Source organism: Eleutherodactylus coqui, chromosome 13, assembly GCF_035609145.1.
Source record: "Eleutherodactylus coqui strain aEleCoq1 chromosome 13, aEleCoq1.hap1, whole genome shotgun sequence".
Classification (NCBI taxonomy): Eukaryota; Metazoa; Chordata; class Amphibia; order Anura; family Eleutherodactylidae; genus Eleutherodactylus; species Eleutherodactylus coqui.
Window position 1 is genome coordinate 33,485,148 of NC_089849.1, and position 27,989 is coordinate 33,513,136.

Here is a 27,989-nt window from a genome sequence, read left to right on the forward strand (position 1 = left end):
CACCACATTGTTACCTTTTAAATAGCATTTTTTCCAGTGGAGTGAGAAAAGAGAGTTCCGTGTTGAAGGACTGGAGATAAGATAATGACCCACAGCTCATAGAATCTGGCTTGTAGCAGTAAAATGCTTCATGGTCTTCTGCATGGCTATATTCACATATGTTTTTTTTAGAGTTCAGCTGGAATCCACATTCACTATTGACTTGTTGACTTTCATTCACAAAGGTACCTATGAAGTCTATAAGACCGTAGTCCTTGTTTCTTGCTCTCCATAAAGCTGCAACCCCTTCACTTGGGTGGTAAAGTACAACAGAAATATAAACTCTGCCCTTCCAAAACAAGGTGAAATGGACATGATACGTTCCGTTGTTAAAATCTTCAACTTTCCCAGATGTAGCAGCTTTGAGACTAGGTGTGGAGATTCTTGCTTTCATGAAGTCTCCTCCATATGTTTTCTTATAACCTAAATAATCAAATATGTCAATTTGAACAGTTAACTTGTCTCCAACACAGTACCTCTCTTGAGGATGGACTATGGTGGCTCTGCTCCTCTTGGCACAGGAGACTTTGTTTAGGTCAGTCAAGGTAAGGTTTGGAATTGTGACAGATATTTTGTTGAAGATTTCTATACTTCGAAGGCCATCTTCTGATCCAGTCATGGTGGTCACAGTAAAATTTCTTATTTCATGGCTTTTGGGTTTTTGATCTTTAGTGAATAATGTTTTAAACTTAAAAACAAAAATGTTGAAGATATTAGAAAAGTCATATGTGATGTAAAGTTATTGAAAATGACTATCCACAACCATATTAGGATAAGTTCAAAGTTGTATAACTTTATAATAAGTCAACCATAGGAATACATGAGAATTAACAAGAAGTAAACCAATCTAAGATCATGCCATGTTCCATCGAATGTCATATTAAGGATAATGCTTCTATCGCCCATATCAAAAGAAGTTGCACTCTCTTTCAATCTCTGTGCAACCCAGTGAATATATATTATTGGGACAGTACTTTAATATATGAAACAGGTCAAAACTGTAGTGTACTGAAGATGGAATATAAAAAAAAATCAATTGAAAAGTTTTTCTTATAGCATACACTTATCTTTACTTCATCTGGTAGTCACTCTTACTTAAATTAATAGGAATATCTGTCTAAAGAATAAATTTTTAATGAAATCACAAAAACAGATTTGTTCTTTCTAAGGCCTTAGTCAGACGGGCGTTTTTAGTCGCGATTTGCGCATGCGCATGCGTCTGGCGATTTTATAAAACTATTGCTTTGCAATGGTATCAGACACATGAGCGCTTTTTATGCGCTCGTCCGATAAATTATAGAACAGAAATCGCAGATCGCACCTATGTGCGATCTGCGATTCCTGTTCTCTTCTCTATATGCGCTCAATGGGGCCGGCGGCAGCAGCGCCGACCCCATTGAGAACATATAGAATACAAATCATTCTTCTCTGCCACTGTATTGCCGGCTCCATTGAATGCAATGCGCTGGACAGCTCTGGCCCGTTTCTAATGAAACGCGGCTAGGAGCAGATTTTCGGGCATTTTTTCGGCCGATTTTTCGGCGCCGGTCACGCAATTTGCGCATGCGCATCCGTCATGCGATGTGCAAATCGCACGAAAAAACGCCCGTGTGACTAAGGCCTAAGGGTGCATTCATACGAGTGTGTGCGTGTGCCGCACATAGGTGTGCACAAAAGTGTGCACCCGTGTACGTGCACAAACACGTGTGAATGCAGTTCTGTGCCCATTGCAAGCAATGTGCTGCCGGCAACCCCTGCAGTGATTTTCTGGGAAGGGCTTTAAATATAATCCCTTCCCTGAAAATTATCCCTGTTTGTGTAAAAAAAAAAATATATATATATATATATAGATATACTCACCTCTCTGGCGCTGCCGTGTAATTATTCCCCGCGGGGAGTCCCCTTGTCACTGAACACTGTGACAGCACTGTCACAGTGATCAGTGCCAAGAGAACTCTCTGCAGGGAGTAAAGAATCCTGTCACAGCTGTCACAGCCATGGCAAAGGATTTCTTCATCCTTGCGGGGAGTAAAGAATCCCATACCACAGCTGTCACAGCTGTGACAGCTGTGGCAGAGGATTGCGATGTTCTCCCATTGCTTTCAATTGGACCGGTACTTCTGCAGTCCCATTGAAAGCAATGGGCTGCTGGCAAGCCCTGCAGGGATTTTCAGGGAAGGGCTTTAAAAATAAGCCCTTCCCTGAAAATCATCCTTAGAATGTTTAAAAAAAAAATTATACCCACCTCTCTTCAGCCTCCGGGGCTTAGGCGTGTCTAGCCTATCTTCTGCCTGCACTGCTCTGAAGCTCTTTCAGCAAGCGGGGATTTAAAATCCCTGCCTGCTGAAAGGGCTGTATCTGATTGGCTGAGCACTCAGCCAATTACAGGCAGCTCTCAGTCATTCATTGAATGACAGCTGAGGGCTGCCTGTGATTGGTCACAGCACTCAGCCAATCACAGGCAGTGCTTCGCCATTCATTGAATTCAATTTTTTTCACAGCTGTGACAGGGAATTCTTTACTCCCCATGGGGAGTCCTCTTGGCACTGATCACTATGACAATGCTGTCAAAGTGTTCAGTGACAAGGGGACTTCCCCCTAGGAAATATTGACGTGCACCAAGGACCTATGGTGCACGCATGTCCTATGTTTTGCAGGTATGTGCATTTGCATGCCTTTAAAACATGGACATGTGAACACACCGTAGGGAACCTATTTTTCCAATAGGAACGTGTTTTTGTGTGCACATCTGTATGCACAGAAACACGCCCATGTGAATCCACCCTAAATGTACACTTTATTTGTCCAATAATAAAGAATGCTAAATAAAATGTAAATTTATATAATTAACAAATATGAGAAAGGAATAGATTGATTTGATTTTTAACAACAATTTCTGGTGGGTGAACAACACGTGATCCACAGGCTGTGGTCATGTCCCAAGCATCAACCACACCAACGTTAAGTCCTCTGAAGATGTCCTTCACTAAGAGGTATTGAATGTATCCATGAAAATCACTGAATCGTTCAACATCATTGTTCATTTCTCTGGTGTTCTCTGACTTTATGATGACTTTTGTTTCTGGGCTTCTTAAAAATAAATTTTCAATGGCTTTGCGAATATTAAGAACTCTTCTGATGAACAGGTCAAGAGGAAAAGGTCGGAAATGTTGTCCTACAGAAATGACGATGATGGTATTAGCACCTCCACCAAGTCGATCAATTTCATTAGTGATATAGGCATGGTCTTTCATAGAGAAGAAGCTCTGAGTTACAAATGGGTGTCCATGCTTCTTCCATTGAATGTAAATATGATTCCTTAAATCATATCCAAAATATGACTTATGCCAGCCAATTCCGTGATTATTAAAGAACTTAAAATCTGCAAACGGGACAAGAAAAAAAAAAGAATTGGTTTTCAAAGACAAAGCAAAAGAATTGTTTAAACTAGATTTTAATATCAATTTAATTAAAATATTAGTAAATTTTTAGAATATTATTAACGTAATAAATTAAAAATAAAATAGTTGAAATAAATTAAATGAATTACAATTCTAAAAATAATTGTTATCCTAAATGTGTTTTATGCTAGCCATTCCCATCATTGTTAACTTCTGGAAAACAGAGGGAAAAACTTAATTGCTTTTCAAAAGCAAAGCAAAAAAGGTCCATTAATCCAGATTAATAAACGGAGTAAATTGAATAAAATTATCAAAACATAAAGTCTATATATGTGCCGCATTCCCAAGTAGATAAAGTAGAATAGTGCTTATTTGCCCAACACAATGTTTCACTCCCCTTTGGGTCTCTTTTCAAGAAAACAAAGTGTAGAATACTTATTGGAGTGTAATTGCATAGTTACACAAATATATGTATTAACCCCCCACACTATATACACACACACACACACACACACATATATATATATATATATATATATATATATATATATATATATATATATATATATATATATATATACATATACACACACATATACATACATATATACACATACACATTTATTACTATACATTGGTAATATTATTTCTTATTCACACTTTATATTCACACACACACAAACACGTATATATGTTGATGTTATGATGTTCTCTTACATTATGGTTATAATTTATTGTTATTATGGAATTAATTAAACCTCTGTAAGTATTGTACATTTTTACTTTCACATTGTTTGAAAAAAGTCTCCGTAGGGGGACTGGAATGTTGCATTAGGTGAACAAACACTGTTGCACTATTATAATGTATATACTTGGGAACACTGCATATTTATGGACTTTATATTACCTTGTAGTGTCTCTAAATTCACTGGACCCAATTAAGAATGTTGAAGAAAAATAAATTAAAAATAATAATGAGCAGGGCTCAAGTTAATTTGATTAGGAGGTTCCCATTTATTCTGAAGATGCATATATTAGAAGAATTAAACAGAGCACTCCTTCAAATTTTGAGCAATAGCCTTAGCAATTATGACTTCCAAGATCACAGCAAGACAGTTAGATTCTTTAGTGGTGAAGCCCCTGCCTATTCAGTCTTGTTGCTTGAATTCATTATAAAAGTGTCAGCATGGGGAGGCCATGGGTATTTCTTCACTGAAATTAAAACCGCGATAAACGTGCTAAGGATTAGTGGGGTCCCAGCTATAAGATCTTAAGCATAATATTGTATTGACTGGTCATAGGAGGGACAAACAGGAACAGAAAAAATACAATAACGCAATACATACTCTTCATTACTTTTGGGAAGTACTCGATCCACTGACGAAGAGTTGAATCTCCCATTAGATATATTATTTTGTTGGCTAGACAGGTTTCAATATGTGAAAAGGGTTCATTAGTTGAAAGACTACAGTATATAGGAAACCAATGATTGTGCAGGAAATATCCACTGGGAAAAGGAGGAGACATCCCAGTTTGGCATTTTGTTGACATTTTCCTTGAGCTGTCTGAAAAATAAAATTCCCAGAATAAAAAGGTTTGTATTATTAAAAAGAAATTATTATTAAGAAAAAGACTATCATTATGGAAGGAACCCACTAGAAGGACGACTTCACAGCATACAAACAAGGAGCCCTCAACTTCAAATCTGCACCACTGTTTGAAAACACGATTTTTTTGCTACTCCTATATCCTCACTAGAGATGAGCGAGCATACTCATTAGGGACAAATATTCGAGCGAGTATCGTCCTTTTCGAGTATCTGTCTGCTCGTCCGCAAAGATCCGGGTGCCGGCGGGGGTGAGCGGTGGGTTGCAGGAATGAGAAGGGGGGGGGGGGGGGGGTTAAAGAGAGAGAGATATCCCCTCCATTTCACCCTGCGCTCTCCCCGGCCGCCCCCCGCCAGCACCCGAATCTTTGCAGATGAGCAGGCAGATACTCGAAAAGGATGATACTCGCTCAAGTATTTGTCCTTAACGAGTATGCTCGCTCATCTCTAATCCTCACCCTTACTGTTTGACCAGCTATAGTGTGGCTTCTAACTCCAACACTGCTAACTGTGAAAACATAACTTTGTGTTCCTCATTTTAGATCTGTCCTCTGCATTTGACACAGTTGATAACTCCTTCCTGTTAAAAACTATATTTTCTTGGCATTTGAAACTTGTCCCTCTCTTGGACATTTTAAAGGGGTTGTCCCGCGAAAGCAAGTGGGGTTATACACTTCTGTATGGCCATATTAATGCACTTTGTAATATACATCGTGCATTAATTATGAGCCATACAGAAGTTATTCACTTACCTGCTCCGTTGCTAGCGTCCTCGTCTCCATGGTGCCATCTAATTTTCAGCGTCTAATCTCCCGATTAGACGCGCTTGCGCAGTCCGGTCTTCTTCTTTTCTGAATGGGGCCGCTCGTGTCGGAGAGCGGCTCCTCGTAGCTCCGCCCCGTCACGTGCCGATTCCAGCCAATCAGGAGCGCCATGTTCCTGTTGCTATGGTAGCCTGCTGCATCTTCTCTGTCCTAGTTTGGTCTGCTAGTGCCGAGGGAGGTTCTCCCAACACTCTCTGATTATTCTGCTGCTGTCAGGTGCTCCGCCCCAATCAGCTCCTGGGGCGGGATATCTGACAGCATTTAAACCCCTCAGTTGCTTCCTGACACTGACAGTGTTTGAATAGGCTTCCTTTCACTCACCAGCGTTACTCTGTATTCCAGATTGATAGTCATTTGACCTCGGCTTTCCCCCTGACCTGAGTTTGTCTCCTCCTGTCTATACTGCGTTTTCCGGACTGATTTTTAGTGCTTGACCTTTGGCTTGCTCCTGGACTGGTTTGCTGTTTTCCCTTGTGCTTTGCTCTGGTTATTTGTCTGTCTATTCGTTCTCTGTTTCTAGGGATTGTGGTTTTTCCCATCATTTTTCCTAGCCAGTGTAGGGACCGTCGCCCAGTTGCCGCTCTGGGGCTTAGCCCAAGGAGACAAGTAGGCAGGGACAGGGGTTGTGGGCTATGTTGCAGGGACCCCCGATTTCTGCTTTCCCTGCTATCCTGATACTTCTCTTCCCACTTTCTAAAACTAAACATGGATTAAACTGAACTCATTATCTTCACCATCTCACTCAACACCCACACCAGACCTATCAATCACAATTAATGGCTTTAGGCATTATCAAGTTACACAAGTCCACTGTCTCAGGGAAAACCTTTGACTCTTCCCTGTCTTTAAACTGTACATGCAAGGCCCCACGCCTCCTACTGCCTCCAGCTCTAAATATTTCTGGGATTGAATCTTTCCTCAACCCCAAGTCAACAAAATAGCAACAGCCTTTACTGTGGCTTCACACCTAACACTCTTTCAGCCCTCTATTCCACCTCCCCCCTTATTACTCTTTTGTCTCTGCTCTACACAAATCTCTTCATTGACTGCTCATTGTCCAAAGAATTCAGTTCAAAATATTAATAATTACACGCAAGGCTGTCAACAACCTATCCCCTCTACACATCTCTAACCTAATTTCTTGATACCTGCCCACATGTAATTAATCTGGGCTACTTATAAGACCTTCTTTTCTGGTGTTCTCTGGTCTGTTTCTCACACAATTGCATCGAAGACTCCTCTCATGCATCATCTATTTTTTTGTCTGGAACACTACCCCAACACTTCACATTCTCTATCACCTTGGGAAGCTCCAAAAGCAACATGAAAATCAACTGCTTCATAAAAGCCTACAACCTACAGTAGCCCTGGGGCTACCACTATATGTGCAACTTCTGCCCTTACTGTCCTTGTCCCTCTTCCCTTGTAAATTGTAAGCCCTCTTGGAAAGGTTCCTCTCTCCTTCTGCATCAGTTTTCATCTCATTTAGTTCGTTTATTACACTCATTGTTTTTCCTTATGTAAAAGTATTTAACCCCCTGTTCTCATATGTGCAGCACCCTTGAGTTAATGGTGCCAATAATTCTACAGTGCTGTAGGTAGGAAAACAGAGGCTTAAATACATTACATGAGATAAAAAGAAGTATAATAAACATGAATAAGTGACAGACTGCTACAGTGAGCGAGAGGACCCTGTCCACGAGGACTTGGCATTGTTTCCTAAAAATCCCTGCTCAGAAATGATACCATATTCACCTTAAAGGGAGTATGTCTGCAGTTTACATGATGCAAAACTGCTGACAGCGCTAGGTAGGAGCAGGGGAGGGGGGTGTAAAGGTTCCTTTGGCCATGTCTTTATGATCTCTGGGAGTGGGAAAAAAACTTTGATTACCCTACACACTGCTTTGTTTTTGTTGCCTTTACTGGCATTGGCAATTTACCAAAGTAGTCATGCAACATAGAAGGCGCACATCCATGCAACATAGAAGGCACTCTAATTTAAGATGGACATGCCATAATTTTTACAGAGGGATGAGATGCCCCAACAAATGAAAATATAAATACACATTAGTCACAATAGAGATAATTGGTGAAATTAATTTCAAACTCTTGTTAGATAGTTTTAGATTTTGGTACTTAGTCATTTCTAATTATATGACCTGGAATCCACAATAGAAAAAAAAGAACAGTAAAAATATAGAACCACGAAATGGGAGGAGGACCTTGAAATCACTCTCTCCCCATTGGAAAGAGGAAACATTTTCACAATCACTCACTGAAGAAAAAAACAATAAGGACAGCGCCCCTCTTATAAATATCCAAATGAGCCAAGCAATATGGTGAAGTAAATATTTAGAGACGACTTACCCGGTGTAGGTGGAGGGTGCTTCCCATGTGGGGAGGACCCTTCCACTCCACACCTCCAAGTCCTGGTCGGCACGTCCACGTCGGCATATCATATGGCCCTTTACCGCCAGGAGCGGGCTACATAGAGATTTTTCTTATGACCCTACATAGAGATTTTTCTTATGACCAGAAACTATGTGTGACTAAGTACCGGTGGGGTTACTATAGAAACCAATACACCTAAGGTGCGGTCACGTGTTGAGGACGTTAAAACGTCATTACATCATACATCCGGGCCGAGGTCCGTGGGTCAGAAAGCCTACGTACATCCCCTGGGTGGTAGTCATGACGCTTTTGGCCTCATTACGTCTTGCGTAACGGCCGCAACCCGGAAGTCCTACGGACTATGCCGGGCTGTAAGTTCAGCGTGCATTTCCACAAGGACACGCCAGAGGAAACAGATGGACGCACTAGGATTGGTCAATGTTCTAATGTAAGTGCTTTATTTTAGATATATATGGCTGTATGTGAGTGTTTATATTTATGCTTGAGAAAGTCGCCATAGGGGCGACGAAACGCGTTGCATATTTGCATAATCTGCCACTGGCATATTTCTTTGCCTTTGTTTTATTTATCTTTTGAATAAATTTAGCAGGGATTTCCTGCATTTCCACTTGAATACGAATGGTCCTTTGGAGCGCCTAAGATATTTTTGTATAACAATCACTCACTACTCATCTATATCCAGTAGAATTCAGGAATCCGGATACAAGGTGCTTTCACGTTGGTACAGGATGCCCTCCCGTTTACACAAGATATACCAGTCGGTCTCCCCTTTGTGTTGGAGGTGTGGCGCAGAGCAGGTGACTTTCCTACATGTCTTCTGGGACTGTTCTGTGCTGGTGGGCTTCTGGGCGGAGGTCAGGCAAATCACTTATAAATTCACACAATACTCGATTCCTAAAACACTTGCCTTTTTTCTATTGCACCATAACGTAATTCCTCTACCGATCTACAAGAAATCGTTGTCCGTCACCTGGTTGGCCGAGACTCTGGCGACAGACCACCCTGCCTTCGGTGGCATTGTGGCTCAACACGATGCAGGGAATAAAGAAGATGGAGGACCTTACAACGTCACTCAGAGGTACCCAGTAAAAGTTCACAAAGACATGGTATTACTGGCTTCAGTTCCAGAACTCGGAGGAATATCAGACGCTACTAAACACCAATTCTCAGAGGTCATAGAGTGTTCCCCCCCCCCCCCCTCCTCTTTCCTCCCCTGTCTTGTTTCTTAATTTTCTCCAATGTGTTATGTTTTCAGTCGATAAATTTGTGCATTGTTAAAAGACAGAGTTTTAGTTATATCTCGTGCTCATAAATGTAAGAATTTGATATGGGGCCTGAAAATCAGACTAAATGCTACAAATGGCACCCGTTCCAGATTAAATATTAGACGGCCTCAAGCATTTTAGTTAACTATTAGAGATAAGCGAGCGTACTCGCTAAGGCAAACTACTCGAGCGAGTAGTGACTTATGCGAGTACCTGCCCGCTCGTCTCTAAAGATTCGGGTGCCGGTGGAAGAGAGCTGTGAGTTGCGGGAGTGAGCAGGGAGGAGCGGGGGGGAGAGAGTGAGAAAGAGATCTCCCCTCCATTCCTCCCCACTCTCCCCCGCTGCTTGCTGCCCCCCGCCGGCACCCGAATCTTTAGAGACGAGCGGGCAGGTACTCGCATAAGGCACTACTTGCTAGAGGAGTTTGCCTTAGCGAGTACGCTCACTCATCTCTACTAACTATACATCCAGTTAAAGTTAAACAATGTCCAGAGTCAAGTAGGAGGTTAAAGTTTTCTTTATCGCTGTTCAAAAACAACTGTCGGGAATAAGGTTTTGTATGTACCTTGTAGAAGTACGCAAATATTTGTGTATCACGAATAATGATAATTCTTTCTAAATTAAAGATGAGAAGTAAAGAATTTTATATATGTATGACTCGCCACTAATTCTCCAACTTCCTGATGTCGTAGAAACATGAAATTTGGCATGAGCATTGATTATGACATAAATAGGAAATGTTAATGGGTCCCAACTTGATAATTCAATTCTAGTGCAAAAGAGCGAACGACCAAATTTTACGTATATAATCTAATTCTCTCACTTCCCAATGTCGTAGAAACATGAAATTTGGCACGAGCTTTGATTATGTCATAAATAGGAAAAGTTAATGGGTCCCAACTTGATTATTGAATTCTAACACAAAAGAACTAGCGTCCAAATTTTACGTACGTAATCTAATTCTCCAAATTCCCAATGTCGTAGAAACATGAAATTTGGCACAAGCATTGATTATGTCATAAATAGGAAAAGGTAATAGCTCCCAACTCGATTATTAAATTCTAGCACAAAAGAATTAGCGACCAAATTTTACGTACGGAATCTAATTCTCTCAGTTCCCAATGTAATATAATCTTGAAATTTAGCACGAGCATTGCTTATTTCATAAATAGGAAAAGCTAATGGGTTCCAACTCGATTATTCAATTCTAAGTGCAAAAGAATTAGCGTCCAAATTTTACGTATGGAATCTAATTCTCTCACTTTCTGATGTCAAAGAAATATAAAATTTGGCACAAGCATTGGAATATGTCATAAATAAGAAAAGTTAATGGGTCCCAACTCGATTATTCAATTCAAAAGTTTTAACGTCCAAATTTTACGTACGTAATCTAATTCTCTCACTTGAAATTTGGCATGAGCATTGATTATTATTAGAGATGAGCGAGCACACTCGTCCGAGCTTGATGCTCATTCGAGTATTAGGGTACTCGAGATGCTCGTTACTAGAGACGAGCACCATGCGGTACTCGAGTCAATTCCATTTCCTTCCCCGCAGTTTAGTGCCATTTTCTAGCCAATAGACATGCAGGGAAGGCATTACCACTTCCTCCTGTGACGTGCTAGCCCTATCCCACACCCTGCAGTGAGTGGCTAGTGAGATCAAGTGACCACCGAGTACTTAAAGCGGTCACGCCCGTGACTCGCCTCAGACACACACTGGCAGAGGTTAAGGAAAGTGCTGCTGCTGATATAGGGAAAGTGTAGGCATAGGTCCTGTCTTCAAGAACCCCAACGGTAATTATTAGGGCTACATATGACCGTATGCATTACTGTTGTGGCTGGCTGGAAGCAGTAGTGCACCATTTTTTTTTCATCTCGGGCTGTGCAGGCCATTTCAGCTATAGCGTTCTCAGTCTGCAGTCTATTATACAGAGTATAGGGAAAGTGCTGCTGAGATAGAGAAAGTGTTAGCGGAGGTCCTGTGTTCAAGAACCCCAAAGGGGTTGCAGAAAATGCATCCAGCAATGTATCGACCACCCAGTCTTCTACACAGTCCACTACTCCCGGCTTAGGGACTGCGACTCTGAATCCTCTGGCTGCTGCTCCTCTTTCCTCCCAGCCTCCTCACTCCATAAAAATGACATATTCTGAGCAGGCAGACTCCCAGGAACTGTTCTCGGGTCCCTGCTATGCGTGGGAAAAACTGGTTCATCTCTCACCTGAGGAGTTTGTCATGACCAATGCCCAACCTCTAGAAAGTTCCCGGAGTCCGGGTGATGAGGCTGGGGACTTCCGGCAACTGCCTCAAGAGCTTACAGTGGGTGAGCAGCATAATGATGATGAGACACAGTTGCATGTCAGTGAGGTAGTAGTAAGGGCATTAATTCCGAAGGAGGAGCGCACAGAGGATTCGGAGGAAGAGCAGCAGGACAATGAGGTGACTGACCCCACCTGGTTTGCTAAGCCTACTGAGGACAGGGCTTCGGAGGGGGAGGCAAGTGCAGCAGCACGACAGGTTGGAAGAGGCAGTGGAGTGGCCAGGGGTAGAGGCAGGGCCAGAGCGAAGAATCCCCCAACTGTTTCCCAAAGCACCCCCTCACAGCAAGCCTCCGTGCAGAGGGCTAGGTGTTCAAAGGTGTGGATGTTTTTCAATGAGAGCGGGGATGACCGACGAACAGTGGTGTGCAACCTGTGTCGCACCAAGATCAGCCGAGGAGCCACCACTACCAGCCTCACCACCACCAGCATGCACAGGCATATGATAACCAAGCAGTTCACCGCCCCCGGATCCCACCACTGCCTCTTCCCCTGTGCCACAACCTGCACACACAGATCCAATTCCCCTCTCAGGACATAGGCATGAGCGCCTCCCGGCCTGCACCCACACCCTCACCTCCACTGTCCTCCACCCCATCCAGCAATGTCTCTCAGCGCAGCGTTCAGCTGTTGCTAACACAAGCATTGGAGTGAAAGCGCAAATACGCCGCCACGCACCCACACGCACAAGCTTTAAACGTGCACATTGCCAAAGTAATCAGCCTGGAGATGCTGCCGTACAGGCTTGTGGAAATGGAGGCTTTCAAAAACATGATGGCGGCGGCAGTCCCGCGCTGCTCGGTCCCCAGTCGCCACTATTTTTCCCGGTGTGCCGTCCCAGCCCTGCACAGGCATGTGTCCTGCAACATTATACGTGCCCTCACCAATGTGGTTACTGGGAAGGTTGACTTAACCACGGATACGTGGACAAGTACTGGTGGGCAGGGCCACCATATCTCCCTGACGGCACATTAGGTGAATTTGGTGGAGACTGGGACCGAGTCAGAACCTGGGACCACTCACTTCCTACCCACTCCCAGAATAGCGGGTCCTACCTCGGTGCTGGTATCTGCGGCGGTTTATGCCACCTCCTCTAAACCCTTCTCCTCCTCCTCCTCCTACGCAACCTCTACCTCGCAATTAAGATGTGTGAGCAGCACGTCGCCAGCAGTCGGTATCGTGCGGCGCGGCAGCACAGCGGTGGGCAAGCGTCAGCAGGCTGTGCTGAAAATAATCAGCTTAGGTGACAAGAAGCACACGGCCCCCGAACTGTTGCAGGGTCTGACAGAGCAGACCGACCTCTGGCTTTCGCCGCTGAGCCTCCAACCGGGCATGGTCATATGTGACAACGGCCATGAACTGGTGGCGGCTCCGCAGCTTGGCAGCCTCACACACGTGCAATGCCTGGCCCACATCTTCAATTTGGTGGTTCAGCGGTTTCTGAAAAACTACCCACACTTGTCTGACCTGCTCGGCAAGCTGCGCCTCATCTGCGCACATTTCCGTAGGTCCACCACGGACCCTGCAACATCGGTTTAATCTGCCAGTGCACCAACTGCTGTGCGACGTGCCGAACACAGTGGAATTCTATGCTGCACATGTTGGCCAGGCTGTATGAGCAGCGTAGAGCAATAGCAGAATACCAACTCCAACATAGGTGGCGTAGTGGTAGTCAGCCTTCCCAATTCTTTACTGAGGAGTGGGCCTGGATGGAAGATATCTGCCAGGTCCTCAGAAACTTTGAAGAGTCTACCCAGATGGTGAGCGGCGATGCTGCAATCATTAGCATTACCATCCCGCTGCTATGCCTGCTGCAAAGCATAAAGGCCAACGCTTTGCGGTTGGAACAGCAGATGGGGGATAACAGTATGTCGCTTGATAGCCAGACCACCCTCATGTCTATATCTCAGCGCGTTTTGGAGGAGGAGGAGGAGGAGGGGGAGGAGGAGGGGGAAGAGACAGCTGGACACACTGCAGAGTGTACCCATGCTGCTTGCCTCTCATCTGTTCAGCGTGTATGGGCTGTGGAGGAGGAGGAGTGGGAGGATCCTGAAAGTCATCTTCCTGGTGAGGACAGCCATGTCTTGCATACTGGTACCCTGGCACACATGGCTGACTTCATGTTAGGCTGCCTTTCTCGTGACCCTCACGTTGGACGCATTCTGGCCAACACGGAATACTAAGTGTACACCCTTCTCGACCCACGGTATAAGGAGAACCTGTCCACTCTCATTCCCAAAGAGGAAAGGGATACGAGAGTGATGCTATACCACAGGGCCCTGGTGGAAAAAGTGGTGCTAAACTTTCCATCTGACAGCGCTAGTGGCAGAAGGCGCAGTTCCGAGGGCCAAGTAGCAGGGGAGGCACGGAGATCAGGCAGCATGTCCAGCGCAGGCAGGGGAACACTCTCAAAGGCCTTTGCCAGCTTTATGGCTCCCCAGCAAGACTGTGTCACTACTCCCCAGTCAAGGCTGAGTCGGAGGGAGCACTGTAAAAAGATGGTGAGGGAGTACGTAGCCGATCGTACCACCATCCTCCGTGATGCCTCTGCTCCATACAACTATTGGGTGTCAAAGCTGGACACGTGGCACGAACTTGCGCTGTATGCCCTGGAGGTGCTGGCCTGCCCTGCCGCTAGTGTCTTGTCAGAGAGGGTGTTTAGTGCAGCTGGGGGAATCATCATGGATAAGTGTACCCGCCTGTCAACTGCCAGTGCTGACATGCTTACACTCATAAAGATGAACAAAGCCTGGATTTCCCCAGACTTCTCTTCTCCACCGGCGGAGAGCAGCGGAACCTAAAGATTCTTTTCGCTGCAAATGCAGAAAAAAAGCATTATCTATCATCATAAAAAAGGTGGAATTAGCTTTGTCAATCACTCTCGGATATTAGTCCTCCTCCTCCTATTCCTCATCCTGAAACATCATGTCATCACGCTGAACTGCCAATTTTTCTGCGGCCCAAAAGGCTCTGCTTTCAATTTTTTAACAATTTTTTAAAGTTTCAAAAGTATTGATACTTTAACATAAACCATTTTTTCCACAAGGCTGCCTCCAGGCTCTGTTAGAAATTAAGCAACAGTGAGTTGTATCTTTAAAAAATATTTATGGGTTTCACCTGCCCTCTCAGTTGAGCAATTTTTCAGGGGTACACTTGTACTCTTGGTACACTAATTTTTCTGGCCCTCGCCTATACTCATGGTACACCAATGTTTCAGGAGTTCACCTATACTTTTGCTACAGAGATGTTACTGGGGTCTGCCTATACTTCTGCTACAGAAATGTTACTGGGGTCTGCTTATACCGTTGCTACAGGAATGTTACTGGGGTCTGCTTATACTTCTGCTACAGAAATGTTACAGGGATCAGCCTATACCGTTACTACAGAATGTTACTGCGGTCTGCTTATACTTCTGCTACAGAAATGTTACAGGGGTCTGCCTATACCTTTGCTACAGGAATGTTACTGGGGTCTGCCTTTACTTCTGCTACAGAAACGTTACAGGGGTCTGCCCAAACCTTTGCTGCAGAAATGTTACTGGTGTCTGCCTATACTTCTGCTACAGAAAATTTACAGGGGTTTGCCTATACCTTTGCTACAGGAATGTTACTGGGGTCTGCCTATACTTCTGCTACAGAAATATTGCAGGGGTCTGCCTATACTTTTGCTACAGGAATGTTACTCGGGTCTGCCTATACTTCTGCTACAGAAATGTTACAGGGGTCTGCCAATACTTTTACTACAGAAATGTTACTGGGGTCCGCCTCTACTTTTACTACAGAAATATTACTGAGGTCTGCCTATACTTCTGCTACAGAAATGTTACTGGGGTCTGTCTATACTTTTACTACTGAAATGTTACTGGGGTCTGCCTATACTTCTGCTACAGAAATGTTACAGGGGTCTGCCTATACCTTAGCTACAGGAATGTTTCAGGGGTTTAGCTATACTTTGGGTGCACAAAGACTACTCATAGCGGTGTTGCACAAATACACTGACTGACTTGGGTAGGGTGCAGAGTGCAGATGGCTTTCCCCTTGCGGTGTCGATTGAGGTATCCGACACTAATAGATTGAATAGTGTGTGGACACATGGATTTCCCCATTGCTATGTAACTCGCGGCACCTTGGTCACACATGGTGTTTGCTGGGACTGAGCCTGACCCAGGGCGAGCTCACATACTTCCCACACAGACTATAGCAGGTCCTGGTCCTGGTTTCTTGCCCTTGTAATGCCACCTCCTCCTCCTGCTTGGGGTCATGGGATCAGCACTGGGCATCATGTATTTTCTCTCGTGTTACCACAGTTATCCGCGGCACTGGTGTGGGCCAAACAAGAGGAGCGTTACTGCATTCATGAGATGTTCACAGCTGTACTAGCATCGGAGTCCACTCTATGCCCGGGATTGTTGAGGGTATGTGCAGAGGCCTATGTCCTCGGTGCAGTGAAAGTCTGCCATGTTTGGGCACTGTGATTTCTTCATGTTTAATACTGTCTTTGGGTTCCTTTGGCTCGCCTATGCTGTGGGTGCACAAAGACTTCCCATAGCGGTGTTTTACCTGTCCGGCACAAATACACTGACTGACTTGGGTAGGGTGCAGAGTGCAGATGGCTTTCCCCTTGCAGTGTCGATTGAGGTATCTGACACCTACACAGAATGAATAGTGTGTGGACAAATGGATTTCCCATTGCTATGTAACTCAGGGCACATTGGGTCACGCAAGGTAGAGGCTGGGACCAAGCCTGACCCAGGGCCTGCTCACATACTTCGCACGCAGACTATAGCGGGTCCTGGTCATGGTTTCTTGGCCTTGTAATGCCACCTCCTCCTCCTGCTTGGGGTCATGGGATCAGCACTGGGCAACGTGTATTTTCTCTCGTGTTTCCACAGTTATCTACGGCACTGGTTTGGGCCAAACAAAAGGAGCGTTACTGCATTCATGAGACGTTCACAGCTGTACTAGCATGAGAGTCCGCTCTATGCCCACAATTGCTGAGGGTGCGTGCAGAGGCCGAGGTCCTAGGGGAAATGCAACTGCGCCAGGTTGGGCCTGTGGAACTTGTTGCTGGTTAATCCAGTCTTTGTAGAGGTGAAAGCAACCGAAACTAATTAAATGAGACGTTCACTGCTGTACGAGCATCGGAGTCTGCTTTATGCCCACCATTGCTGAGGGTGTGTTCAGAGGCCAAGGTCCTGGGGGAAATACAACTGCGCCAGGTTGGGCCCGTGGAACTTGTTCCTGGTTAATCCTGTCTTTGGAGCAGTAAAAGCAACCGCAACTAATTAAATGACGTTCACTGCTGTACTAGCATCAGAGTCTACTTTATGCCCATGATTGCTGAGGGTGTGTGCAGTGGCCGAGGTCCTCGAAGGAGTGAAACTCTGCCATGTTTGATCACTGTAATTGCTTCATGTTTAATACTTTCCTTGGGTTCCTTTGGCTCGCCTATACTGTGAGTGCACAAAGACTTCCCATTGCGTTGCTTTACCTGTCTGGCACAAATACACGAACTGACTAGGGTAGAAATGTGGGCCGGGGTCCTTGGTGGGGTGAAAATCTGCCATGTTTGAGCGCTCTGATTTCTTCTTGTGTAATACCATCTTTGTGCACTGACAGCATAGGCAAACCCAAGGAACTCAAAGACTTTCCACTGCAGTGTTGAGCTATCTAACACCTACACAGAATAAATTGTGTGGGGACACATGGATTTCCCATTGCTATGTGACTCGCGGCACCTTGGGTCACACAAGATGGAGGCTGGGACCAAGCCTGACCCTGGGCCCGCTCACGTGCTTCCCACACAGAGTATTGCTGCATTGTGGAGATGTGTAGAAGTGCTGGGCTGGCACCTGAGTCCCCTTTATGCCCACGTTTGTGGCTCCTGACAATTTTGCGACGGAGGTATCACGGGATTGGGATGATGATCGTACGTCAATTTATCATCAATTCTCAACAGCATTGTGGGCTATCGCCCTACCTTTCAAAGACGGTCGCTGCCTAGCCCTGCCAACCCTTTGCAGTGTGTGCTTCCAGTTCCTCCTCATCGCAGACGCACTTATAAATAGACATGAGGGTGGTGTAGCTATGAAGCGAGCGTGTGGCATGAGGGCAGCTGAAGGCTGCACAGGGAAACTTTTGTGTGCGCTGTGGATGCAGGGTCATGCGGGGGGTTGGGCAGCATGTAACCAAGGAAAAGAGGCATCGGTGTCACCCCCAGGCAGTGATTATCCTTGGTTATAGGTAGTGTGGTGCTTATCTAAGGTGTGCCTTGCTAATGAAGGTTTGACCGAAGCAAAAATTGTTAGGGTGGGTGACGCCAGACTCTTGCCCCCATTGTGGCTTGATAGTGGGACCTGGGAGCCTCAGATGCAGCCATGCATGCTGCCCCTGCCCTTCCCTATCCGTTTCTGTGGTGTTTCCATGACTTTCCGATGTTTTCCAGAGCTTCACAAGTCATGACCTATGCGGAGCATTGGTCCCACACAAAAATGTTCGAGTCGCCCATTGGCTTCATTGGGGTTCGTTACTTGAAACGAGCTCTCGAGCATCGCGAAAAGTTTGACTCGAGCAACGAGCACCCGAGCATTGTGGTGCTCACTCTTCTCTACTTATTATGTCATAAATAGGAAAAGTTAATTGGTCCCAACTCGGTTATTCAATTCTAAGCGCAAAAGAATTAGCGCCCCAATTTTACGTACGTAATCAAATTCTCTCACTTCCAGGTGTCATAGAAACTTGAAATTTGGCAGGAGCATTGATTATGTCATAAATAGGAAAAGCTAATGGGTCCCAACTCGATAATTTAATTCTTAGCACAAAAGAACTAGTTTCCAAATATTACGTACGTCATCTAATTCTCTCACTTCCCGATGTCATTTTATATAAAGGAAACGTCGCATGGTTACCTCCACGTGGTGTTTCCTGGGTAACGCAAGAACCATGCAAAATGGTGAACATATTTTTTTCCTCGGTATCTCTGAAGTAACCACGACTTCATAAGATTTTCTGTGTGAACATCAGATAAACACCAGTACCAAATTAACTTGGGCGAAGCCGGGTATATCAGTTAGTATATATATATCTATATATATAAAATTGAATGTATGTCTGTGTGTGTGTCTGTCTGTCTGTCTGTTTGTCCTTTATGCGCTACTACACCATTCATCCGATCGCCATGAAACTTTGGGAAGTTGTTGAGTACACTCCTGGGAAGATTATAGGCATAGTACAAATATTCTATGATAAATGGCGCGTGCACGAGCGTCGTCGACGATTACGACCCCCCACGTAGATCGTTCAATTTCCATCATTGCCACTAATTCTCTCACTTCCCGATGTCGTAGAAACTTGAAATTTGGCAGGAGCATTGATTATGTCATAAATAGGAAAAGCTAATGGGTCCCAACTCGATAATTTAATTCTTAGCACAAAAGAACTAGTTTCCAAATATTACGTACGTCATCTAATTCTCTCACTTCCCGATGTCATTTTATATCAAGGAAACATCGCATGGTTACCTCCACGTGGTGTTTCCTGGGTAACGCAAGAACCATGCAAAATGGTGAACATATTTTTTTCCTCGGTATCTCTGAAGTAACCACGACTTCATAAGATTTTCTGTGTGAACATCAGATAAACACCAGTACCAAATTAACTCGGGCGAAGCCGGGTATATCAGTTAGTACAGGGGTCCCCAACCGCCGGGCCGCGGACCGGGGCCGGGCCGTTGGGTGTTTAGCGCCGGTCCGCGGCACCGCCGGGAACTTTTGCTCTAAACACAAGGCCCGCGGGCCGAATCCGGCCCGCTGCCTTGTGCTATGTGGCCCGCGGCGTGCCGACGCCGCTGACCACTGAAGCGATTACCAGCGGGGGCGCCGCAGCTCCCCGCTGGTAATCGCGCTGATGCCGGCGCACACACTGATGTCTGTGCAGCCAGGATTCTCTTCCCCGAGTCCTCTGCTCATTAGTTCCGCAGGAGAGGACTCGGGGAGGTAGCGTTCCGGGGTGACGTCAGGGCAAGCAGACAGAGAGCGACAGCAGGGAGGTGGTAAGTATATGGGTTGGGGGGCTGCTTATTACTGGGGGGGCTACTTATTACAGGGGAAGGGGCTGCCTATTACTGGGGGGGGCTGCTTATTACTGGAGGGGGGGCTACTTATTACAGGGGAAGGGGCTGCCTATTACTGGGGGGGGGCTACTTACTACTGGGGGACCTGCTTATTACTGGGGGGACCTGCTTATTACTGGGGGGTTGCTTACTGGGGGGGGGGGGTGCTTATTACTGGGGGGGAGGGCTACTTATTACAGGGGAAGGGGCTGCTTATTACTGGGGGGGCTGGTTATTACTGGGGGGGCTACTTATTACAGGGGAAGGGGCTGCCTATTACTGGGGGGCTGCCTATTACTGGGGGGGGACCTGCTTATTACTGGAGGGGTTGCTTACTGGGGGGGCTACTTATTACAGGGGAAGGGGCTGCCTATTACTGGGGGGGGCTGGTTATTACTGGGGGGGGGGGGCTACTTATTACAGGGGAAGGGGCTGCCTATTACTGGGGGGGGGGCTACTTACTACTGGGGGACCTGCTTATTACTGGGGGGACCTGCTTATTACTGGGGGGTTGCTTACTGGGGGGGGGGGCTACTTATTACAGGGGAAGGGGCTGCTTATTACTGGGGGGGCTGGTTATTACTGGGGGGGGGGCTACTTATTACAGGGGAAGGGGCTGCCTATTACTGGGGGGCTGCCTATTACTGGGGGGGGGACCTGCTTATTACTGGAGGGGTTGCTTACTGGGGGGCTGCTTATTACTGGGGGGGGGCTACTTATTACAGGGGAAGGGGCTGCCTATTACTGGGGGGGGGGAACCTGCTTATTACTGGAGGGGTTGCTTACTGGGGGGGCTGCTTATTACTGGGGGGGGGGAGGCTACTTATGACAGGGGAAGGGGCTGCCTATTACTGGGGGGGGGGGCTGCCTATTACTGGCTGGGGGGACCTGCTTATTACTGGGGGGGACCTGCTTATTACTGGGGGTGTTGCTTACTGGGGGGGGCTGCTTATTACTGGGGGGTACTTATTACAGGGGAAGGGGCTGCTTATTACTGGGGGGGGCTGGTTATTACTGGGGGGGACCTGGTTATTACCAGGGGGGGACCTGCTTATTACTGGGGGGGGGGATTGCTTACTGGGGGGGACCTGCTTATTACTGGGGGGGATTGGGGGGGATTGCTTACTGGGGGGGCTGCTTATTACTGGGGTGGGGTGGGGGCTACTTATTACAGGGGAAGGGGCTGCTTATTACTGGGGAGGCTGCCTATTACTGGGGGGGGGGGCTGCCGCCTAGTACTTGGGGGGGGGCTGCCTATTACTTGGGGGGGTGGGGCGCTGCCTATTACTGGGGGTGGGGCACTGCCTATTACTGGGGGGGGGACCTGCTTATTACTGGGGGGGACCTGCTTATTACTGGGGGGGGGCTGCTTATTACAGGGGGAGGGGCTGCTAATTACTGAGAGGTGGGGGCTGTCTATTACTGAGGGATGGGGGCTGTCTATTACTGGGGGGGAGGAGATAAATTATATGCTGCCCTATGTGTGTGCTGGGGGGGGGGGATTATACACTGCCCTATGTGTGTACTGCCAGGACATTCTAATGTCATAACTAAATAAGGATGCACTAAACTCCAACCCCCTTCATAACCCCGCCCCCTATAACCAAAGCCCCGCCCATGTCCCGCCCAACCCTGCCGGGCCTTGTAAAATGGTCTTGCTTGAAGCCAGTCCCTGGTGCCAAAAAGGTTGGGGACCACTGAGTTAGTATATATATATCTATATATATAAAATTGAATGTATGTCTGTGTGTGTGTCTGTCTGTCTGTCTGTTTGTCCTTTATGTGCTACTACACCATTCATCCGATCGCCATGAAACTTTGGGAAGTTGTTGAGTACACTCCTGGGAAGATTATAGGCATAGTACAAATATTCTATGATAAATGGCGCGTGCACGAGCGTCGTCGACGATTACGACCCCCCACGTAGATCGTTCAATTTCCATCATTGCCACTAATTCTCTCACTTCCCGATGTCGTAGAAACATGAAATTTGGCACGAGCATTGATTATGTCATAAATAAGAAAAGCTAATGGGTCCCAACTCGATTATCCAATTGTAAGTGCCAAAGAATTAGCGTCCAAATTTTACGTACGGAATCTAATTTTCACGCTTCCCAATGTCATAGAAACTTGAAATTTGGCACAAGCATTGATTGTGTCATAAATAGGAAAAGCTAATGGGTCCCAACTCCATTATTCAATTCTATGCGCAAAAGAATTAGCGTTCAAATTTTACGTACGGAATCTAATTTTCTCACTTTCTGGTGTCATAGAAACGTGAAATTTGGCACGAGCATTGATTATGTCATAAATAGGAAAAGCTAATGGGTCCCAACTCCATTATTCAATTCTATGCGCCAAAGAATTAGCGTCCAAATTTTACGTACGGAATGTAATTTTCTCACATAGAAACTTGAAATTTGGCACGGGCATTGAATATGTCATAAATAGGTAAAGCTAATGGGTCCCAACTCGATTATTCAATTCTAAGCGCAAAAGAATTAGCGTCCAAATTTTATGTACGGAATCTAATTTTCTCGCTTCCCAATGTCATAGAAACTTGAAATTTGGCAGGAGCATTGATTATGTCATAAATAGGAAAAGCTAATGGGTCCGAACTCGATTATTCAATTCTAAGCGCAAAAGAATTAGCGTCCAAATTTTACGTACGGAATCTAATTTTCTCACTTCCCAATGTCATAGAAACTTGAAATTTGGCAGGAGCATTGATTATGTCATAAATAGGAAAAGCTAATGGGTCCCAACTCGATTATTCAATTCTAAGCGCAAAAGAATTAGCGTCCAAATTTTACGTACGGAATCTAATTTTCTCGCTTCGCGATGTCATAGAAACTTGAAATTTGGCACGAGCATTGATTATGTCATAAATAGGAAAAGCTAATGGGTCCCAACTCGATTATATAGCTTTAAGCGCAAAATAATTGGTGTCCAAATTTTACGTACGGAATCGAATTTTCTCGCTTCCCAATGTAATAGAAACTTGAAATTTGGCACGAGCATTGATTATGTTATAAATAGGAAAAGTTAATGGGAAGTTGTTGAGTACACTACTGGGAAGATTATAGGCATAGTACATCTATCCTACGATAGCTGGTGCGCGTACGAGCATCGTCGACAGTTATGCCCCCCAGACAAAGATCGTTTGATTTCCATCTCAAGCACAAAAGCAAAAGGCATTATGAGCAACGGGATGCGTGTTCAACTACAAAATGATGCATCCGCCGAACGTTTCGCAAGACAATTCCTGGATATTGAGAATGCTGAGGTAAAATGAAAGCTGTGCTGTGATTGGTTGCTATAAATTATACCGCTGAGGTAAAATGAATGCTGCGCTGTGATTCGTTGCTATTTTTTATATTGCTAAGGCAGAATAAAAGTTGCGCTGTGATTGGTTGTTATTTCTCTTACTGCTGACGTAACATGAAAGCTGCACTGTGATTGGTTGTTATATTTTATACTGCTGAGGTAACATATAAGCTGCGCTGTGATTGGGTGTTATATTATAAAGCTGAGGTAACATGAAAGCTGTGCTGTGATTGGTTGTTATATATTATACCACTGAGGTAACCTAAAAAAGCTGCACTGTGATTGGTTGTTATCTAGATATATAAAAACGAATGTATGTCTGTCTGTCTTCGCAGCAACGCGCGACGGGTAAGGCACGAGCATTGATTATGTCATAAATAGGAAAAGTTAATAGGTCCCAACTCGATTATTCAATTCTATGCGCAAAAGCGTGCGGAATGTAATGTTCTCACTTTCCAATGTCATAGAAACGGGAAATTTGGCACGAGCATTGATAATGTCATAAATAGGAAAAGCTAATGGGTCCCAACTCGATTATTCAATTCTATGCGCCAAAGAATTAGCGTCCAAATTTTACGTACGCAATCTAATTTTCTCGCTTCCCAATGTCATAGAAACTTGAAATTTGGCACAAGCATTGATTATGTCATAAATAGGAAAAGCTAATGGGTCCCAACTCGATTATTCAATTCTATGCGCCAAAGAATTAGCGTCCAAATTTTACGTACGCAATCTAATTTTCTCGCTTCCCAATGTCATAGAAACTTGAAATTTGGCACGAGCATTGATTATGTCATAAATAGGAAAAGCTAATAGGTCCCAACTCGATTATCCAATTGTAAGTGCCAAAGAATTAGCGTCCAAATTTTACGTACGGAATCTAATTTTCTCACTTTCTGGTGTCATAGAAACGTGAAATTTGGCACGAGCATTGATTGTGTCATAAATAGGAAAAGCTAATGGGTCCCAACTCCATTATTCAATTCTATGCGCCAAAGAATTAGCGTCCAAATTTTACGTACGGAATGTAATTTTCTCACATAGAAACTCGAAATTTGGCACGGGCATTGAATATGTCATAAATAGGAAAAGCTAATGGGTCCCAACTCGATTATTCAATTCTAAGCGCAAAAGAATTAGCGTCCAAATTTTACGTACGGAATCTAATTTTCTCGCTTCCCAATGTCATAGAAACTTGAAATTTGGCAGGAGCATTGATTATGTCATAAATAGGAAAAGCTAATGGGTTCCAACTCCATTATTCAATTCTATTCGCCAAAGAATTAGCGTCCAAATTTTACGTACGGAATCTAATTTTCTCGCTTCCCAATGTCATAGAAACTTGAAATTTGGCAGGAGCATTGATTATGTCATAAATAGGAAAAGCTAATGGGTCCCAACTCGATTATTCAATTCTAAGCGCAAAAGAATTAGCGTCCAAATTTTACGTACGGAATCTAATTTTCTTGCTTCCCAATGTCATAGAAACTTGAAATTTGGCAGGAGCATTGATTATGTCATAAATAGGAAAAGCTAATGGGTCCCAACTCGATTATTCAATTCTAAGCGCAAAAGAATTAGCGTCCAAATTTTACGTACGGAATCTAATTCTCTCTCTTCACGGTGTCATAGAAACTCAAAATTTGGCAGGAGCATTGATTATGTCATAAATAGGAAAAGCTAATGGGTCCCAACTCGATTATTCAATTCTATGCGCAAAAGAATTAGCGTCCAAATTTTACGTACGGAATCTAATTTTCTTGCTTCCCAATGTCATAGAAACTTGAAATTTGGCAGGAGCATTGATTATGTCATAAATAGGAAAAGCTAATGGGTCCCAACTCGATTATTCAATTCTAAGCGCAAAAGAATTAGCGTCCAAATTTTACGTACGGAATCTAATTCTCTCTCTTCACGGTGTCATAGAAACTCGAAATTTGGCAGGAGCATTGATTATGTCATAAATAGGAAAAGCTAATGGGTCCCAACTCGATTATTCAATTCTAAGCGCAAAAGAATTAGCGTCCAAATTTTACGTACGGAATCTAATTCTCTCTCTTCACGGTGTCATAGAAACTCGAAATTTGGCAGGAGCATTGATTATGTCATAAATAGGAAAAGCTAATGGGTCCCAACTCGATTATTCAATTCTATGCGCAAAAGAATTAGCGTCCAAATTTTACGTACGGAATGTTATTTTCTCACTTTCCGGTGTCATAGAAACGGGAAATTTGGCACGGGCATTGATTATGTCATAAATAGGAAATGTTAATGGGTCCCAATCCTAAGCGCAAAATTTGGCACGAGCATTGATTATGTCATAAATAGGATATTGAGAATGCTGAGGTAAAATAAAAACTGTGCTGTGATTGGTTGCTATATATTATACCGCTGAGGTAAAATGAATGCTGCGCTGTGATTGGTTGCTATTTTTTATATTGCTGAGGCAGAATAAAAGTTGCGCTGTGATTGGTTGTTATTTCTCTTACTGCTGAGGTAACGTGAAAGCTGCGCTGTGATTGGGTGTTATATATTATAAAGCTGAGGTAACATGTATGCTACGCTGCGATTGGTTGTTATATATTATACCACTGAGGTAACTTGAAAGCTGCGCTGTGATTGGTTGTTATCTAGATATATAAAAACGAATGTATGTATGTATGTCTGTCTCCGCAGCAACGCGCGACGGGTACGCTAGTACATATATAAAATCACTTACTTGAACACTTGAAAACTTCAAAATTTTCAAATTGTTTGGGAATCTCTGCTCCAAAATTGGACCTTTAATGTCAAAAAATGTAAGAAAGCATTTTAGCACCACACTATATATTTTAGTGAACAAACATCACAAGATGATGAATTCTTAGACAAGAGAAAAACATTACGGCTGAAGGAATGAGTGTAGGCAAAAATGAAGAAAAAAAATTCCCTCAAGGCTAAAATCAGCTAAGTCCATAAACAGGGGATAATACTGATCTTCTATCCTGCAGTGGCTGATTCTAAGAATAATGGTGGTCCGACATTGATTTAGTGTTGCTGCTTCTTCAAAGTGTTTTTCTGTAATGATACCACTGGCTGTTTAGGGGGTTGCACCACAGATCCATTTACCTCCTTAGTGATGGCCAATATAAATTTTTACTGGCTTAACTAATTGGCTTTAAACCTGGACATATGTCTTTTTAAAGTGGTGGCTTGGCTGAGTACTGACAGCCAGTATACTGCTTTAACTGATATTACTAAAGAGGGTAGCACCTGTCCTGTAAGCTTACAAATGTTTCCGGAAGGTGTGTCAATATTGTTGTGTTTTAATTTTTTTTTCTGAAGAAACCACTTATGTTTTTCTAAGTCCGGTTTCACATCTCCATCAGAACCTCCAGCTAAAAATACCAAAAGAAAAAGCACTGCACGCAGTGCTTTTGTTTTCCATCCAAAAGCTGGGCGGAAAGCGGACAGACTCAATTATAGTCAATGGGGTTCATATGGCACTGTTTGGTTCCATTCAGAGGCGGAGCAGTTTGGCCGCAGGGATTCCTCTTTCCGGCTCCCCAAATGGAGCAAGAAAGTGGAACCCCAAACACAGGTGTGAAACCACCCTAACCCTGTATAACACCTTTAAGTCAGACCAATGATCAAGTAAACAAAATGTATTTTCTACTTATCTTAGTAAAATAGAAACAAGAATTTACCTTGTAAAAAGTTCCTTCTGAACATCAGTCAGATAGGTGTAAGGGCTCTTTCCACTCTTCAGTGATATGAAAGCCTCACAAGCCACACCAGGAGGTCTCACACAGTAGAAGGATTCGCCATATTTTTTATCCATATATTCACATTTCTCTCCTTTTGTGTCTAAAGTAAATCCACATTCTGTGTGAACTTCTTTACCTTTGTTGATGAATTTACCAGTATATACGATATATTTGTATCCAAGGTTCCTTGACTTCCATAAAGTAGAGACTCCTTCACTGGGATGCATCAAGAGGATAGATATCTTCACTTGACCTTCCCAAAATAGGGTGAAATACACATTATAGGTTCCATTGTTAAAATCTCTAATATTCCCTGAAACTCCAGCTCCAAGGTTTGGAGAGAAAATCCGAGCTCGTAGGAAATCTCCTCCATAGGTCTTCTTGTGACCCATGTGATTATACATCTCAACTTGAACCGTTATGGTGTCTCCAACACAATATGTAGTTTTATAGTCTAAGATGGTTGCTTTGCTATTTGTGGCATTGGTTGTTACATTTAGATATTTAAAGTCCACATTTGGAACATTCTGATTTACAAGAGCCATCAGGTCACGGATTTGTACATCTATGCTGCTGGATAATGTGGTTGAGATTTCAGCATGTCCCCAAGCAGAGAACTTGCTATATTGGTTTTGTAGGATTTTAATGTCATAAAGCTGATAGGAAATTAGCAATATTTCTTCTGTTACACAAATTTAAACTTTGATAAGAAACAGTGTGATCTCTTATTGGAATTAGGAACTTACCTTAAGATGAACAAGGAAGCTGAATAATGTGATGAGAAGTATTGCAAAACCCAAAATTATCTTAAACCTTATTCTATCAGACTTGGACATTTTGTTGGTTCTCCTAGAGCAGAAAAAGTCAAGTCAATCCTTCTGTAGTCTAAACACATACATAAAAGCTGTAAATGTTGGTGGGAGTCCACAATGGCAACATTA

General features: G+C 44.1%; 2 protein-coding genes across 4 annotated transcripts in view; both read right to left on the bottom strand.

Annotated features, from left to right (window-relative positions):
• LOC136588412 (NXPE family member 4-like) overlaps window positions 1-27,989 on the bottom strand; it is a 114,981-nt gene that overhangs the window by 45,241 nt on the left and 41,751 nt on the right. The window contains exons 2-3 of the mRNA XM_066587600.1: window positions 27,795-27,897; window positions 15-727 (exon numbers count right to left, since the gene is read on the bottom strand). Of these exons, the coding sequence (XP_066443697.1) occupies window positions 15-727; window positions 27,795-27,884 (803 nt within the window). The 5' untranslated portion in view covers window positions 27,885-27,897. The remainder of the gene's footprint in view (window positions 1-14; window positions 728-27,794; window positions 27,898-27,989) is intronic.
• LOC136588413 (NXPE family member 2-like) lies at window positions 2,818-27,899 on the bottom strand. 3 transcript variants are annotated; one of them, XM_066587603.1, is made up of 5 exons: window positions 27,795-27,899; window positions 26,989-27,264; window positions 26,022-26,083; window positions 4,787-5,005; window positions 2,818-3,421 (listed from the first exon to the last, which is right to left on the bottom strand). In XM_066587603.1, the coding sequence occupies exons 2-5, from the start codon at window positions 27,120-27,122 to the stop codon at window positions 2,886-2,888; spliced, it is 951 nt and encodes a 316-aa protein (XP_066443700.1). In that variant the 5' UTR covers window positions 27,123-27,264; window positions 27,795-27,899; the 3' UTR covers window positions 2,818-2,885. The 3 variants fall into 3 exon arrangements, with proteins under 3 accessions (XP_066443700.1, XP_066443698.1, XP_066443699.1); XM_066587601.1 differs by lacking the exon at window positions 27,795-27,899 and having other exon boundaries at window positions 26,989-27,673; XM_066587602.1 differs by lacking the exons at window positions 4,787-5,005; window positions 27,795-27,899 and having other exon boundaries at window positions 26,989-27,673.

What these genes read in the sequence shown, in the direction of transcription:
- LOC136588413 (XM_066587601.1), bottom strand. Translation starts at nt 27,593, where the DNA reads ATGGCTCTTGTAAATCAGAATGTTCCAAATGTGGACTTTAAATATCTA. An exon ending in CAGAAGGAACTTTTTACAAG is followed by an intron (nt 26,084 to 26,988) that starts GTAAATTCTTGT and finishes TTGACATTAAAG; the next exon opens with GTCCAATTTTGGAGCAGAGA. An exon ending in TGAAGTTTTCAAGTGTTCAA is followed by an intron (nt 5,006 to 26,021) that starts GTAAGTGATTTT and finishes TTTATTTTTCAG; the next exon opens with ACAGCTCAAGGAAAATGTCA.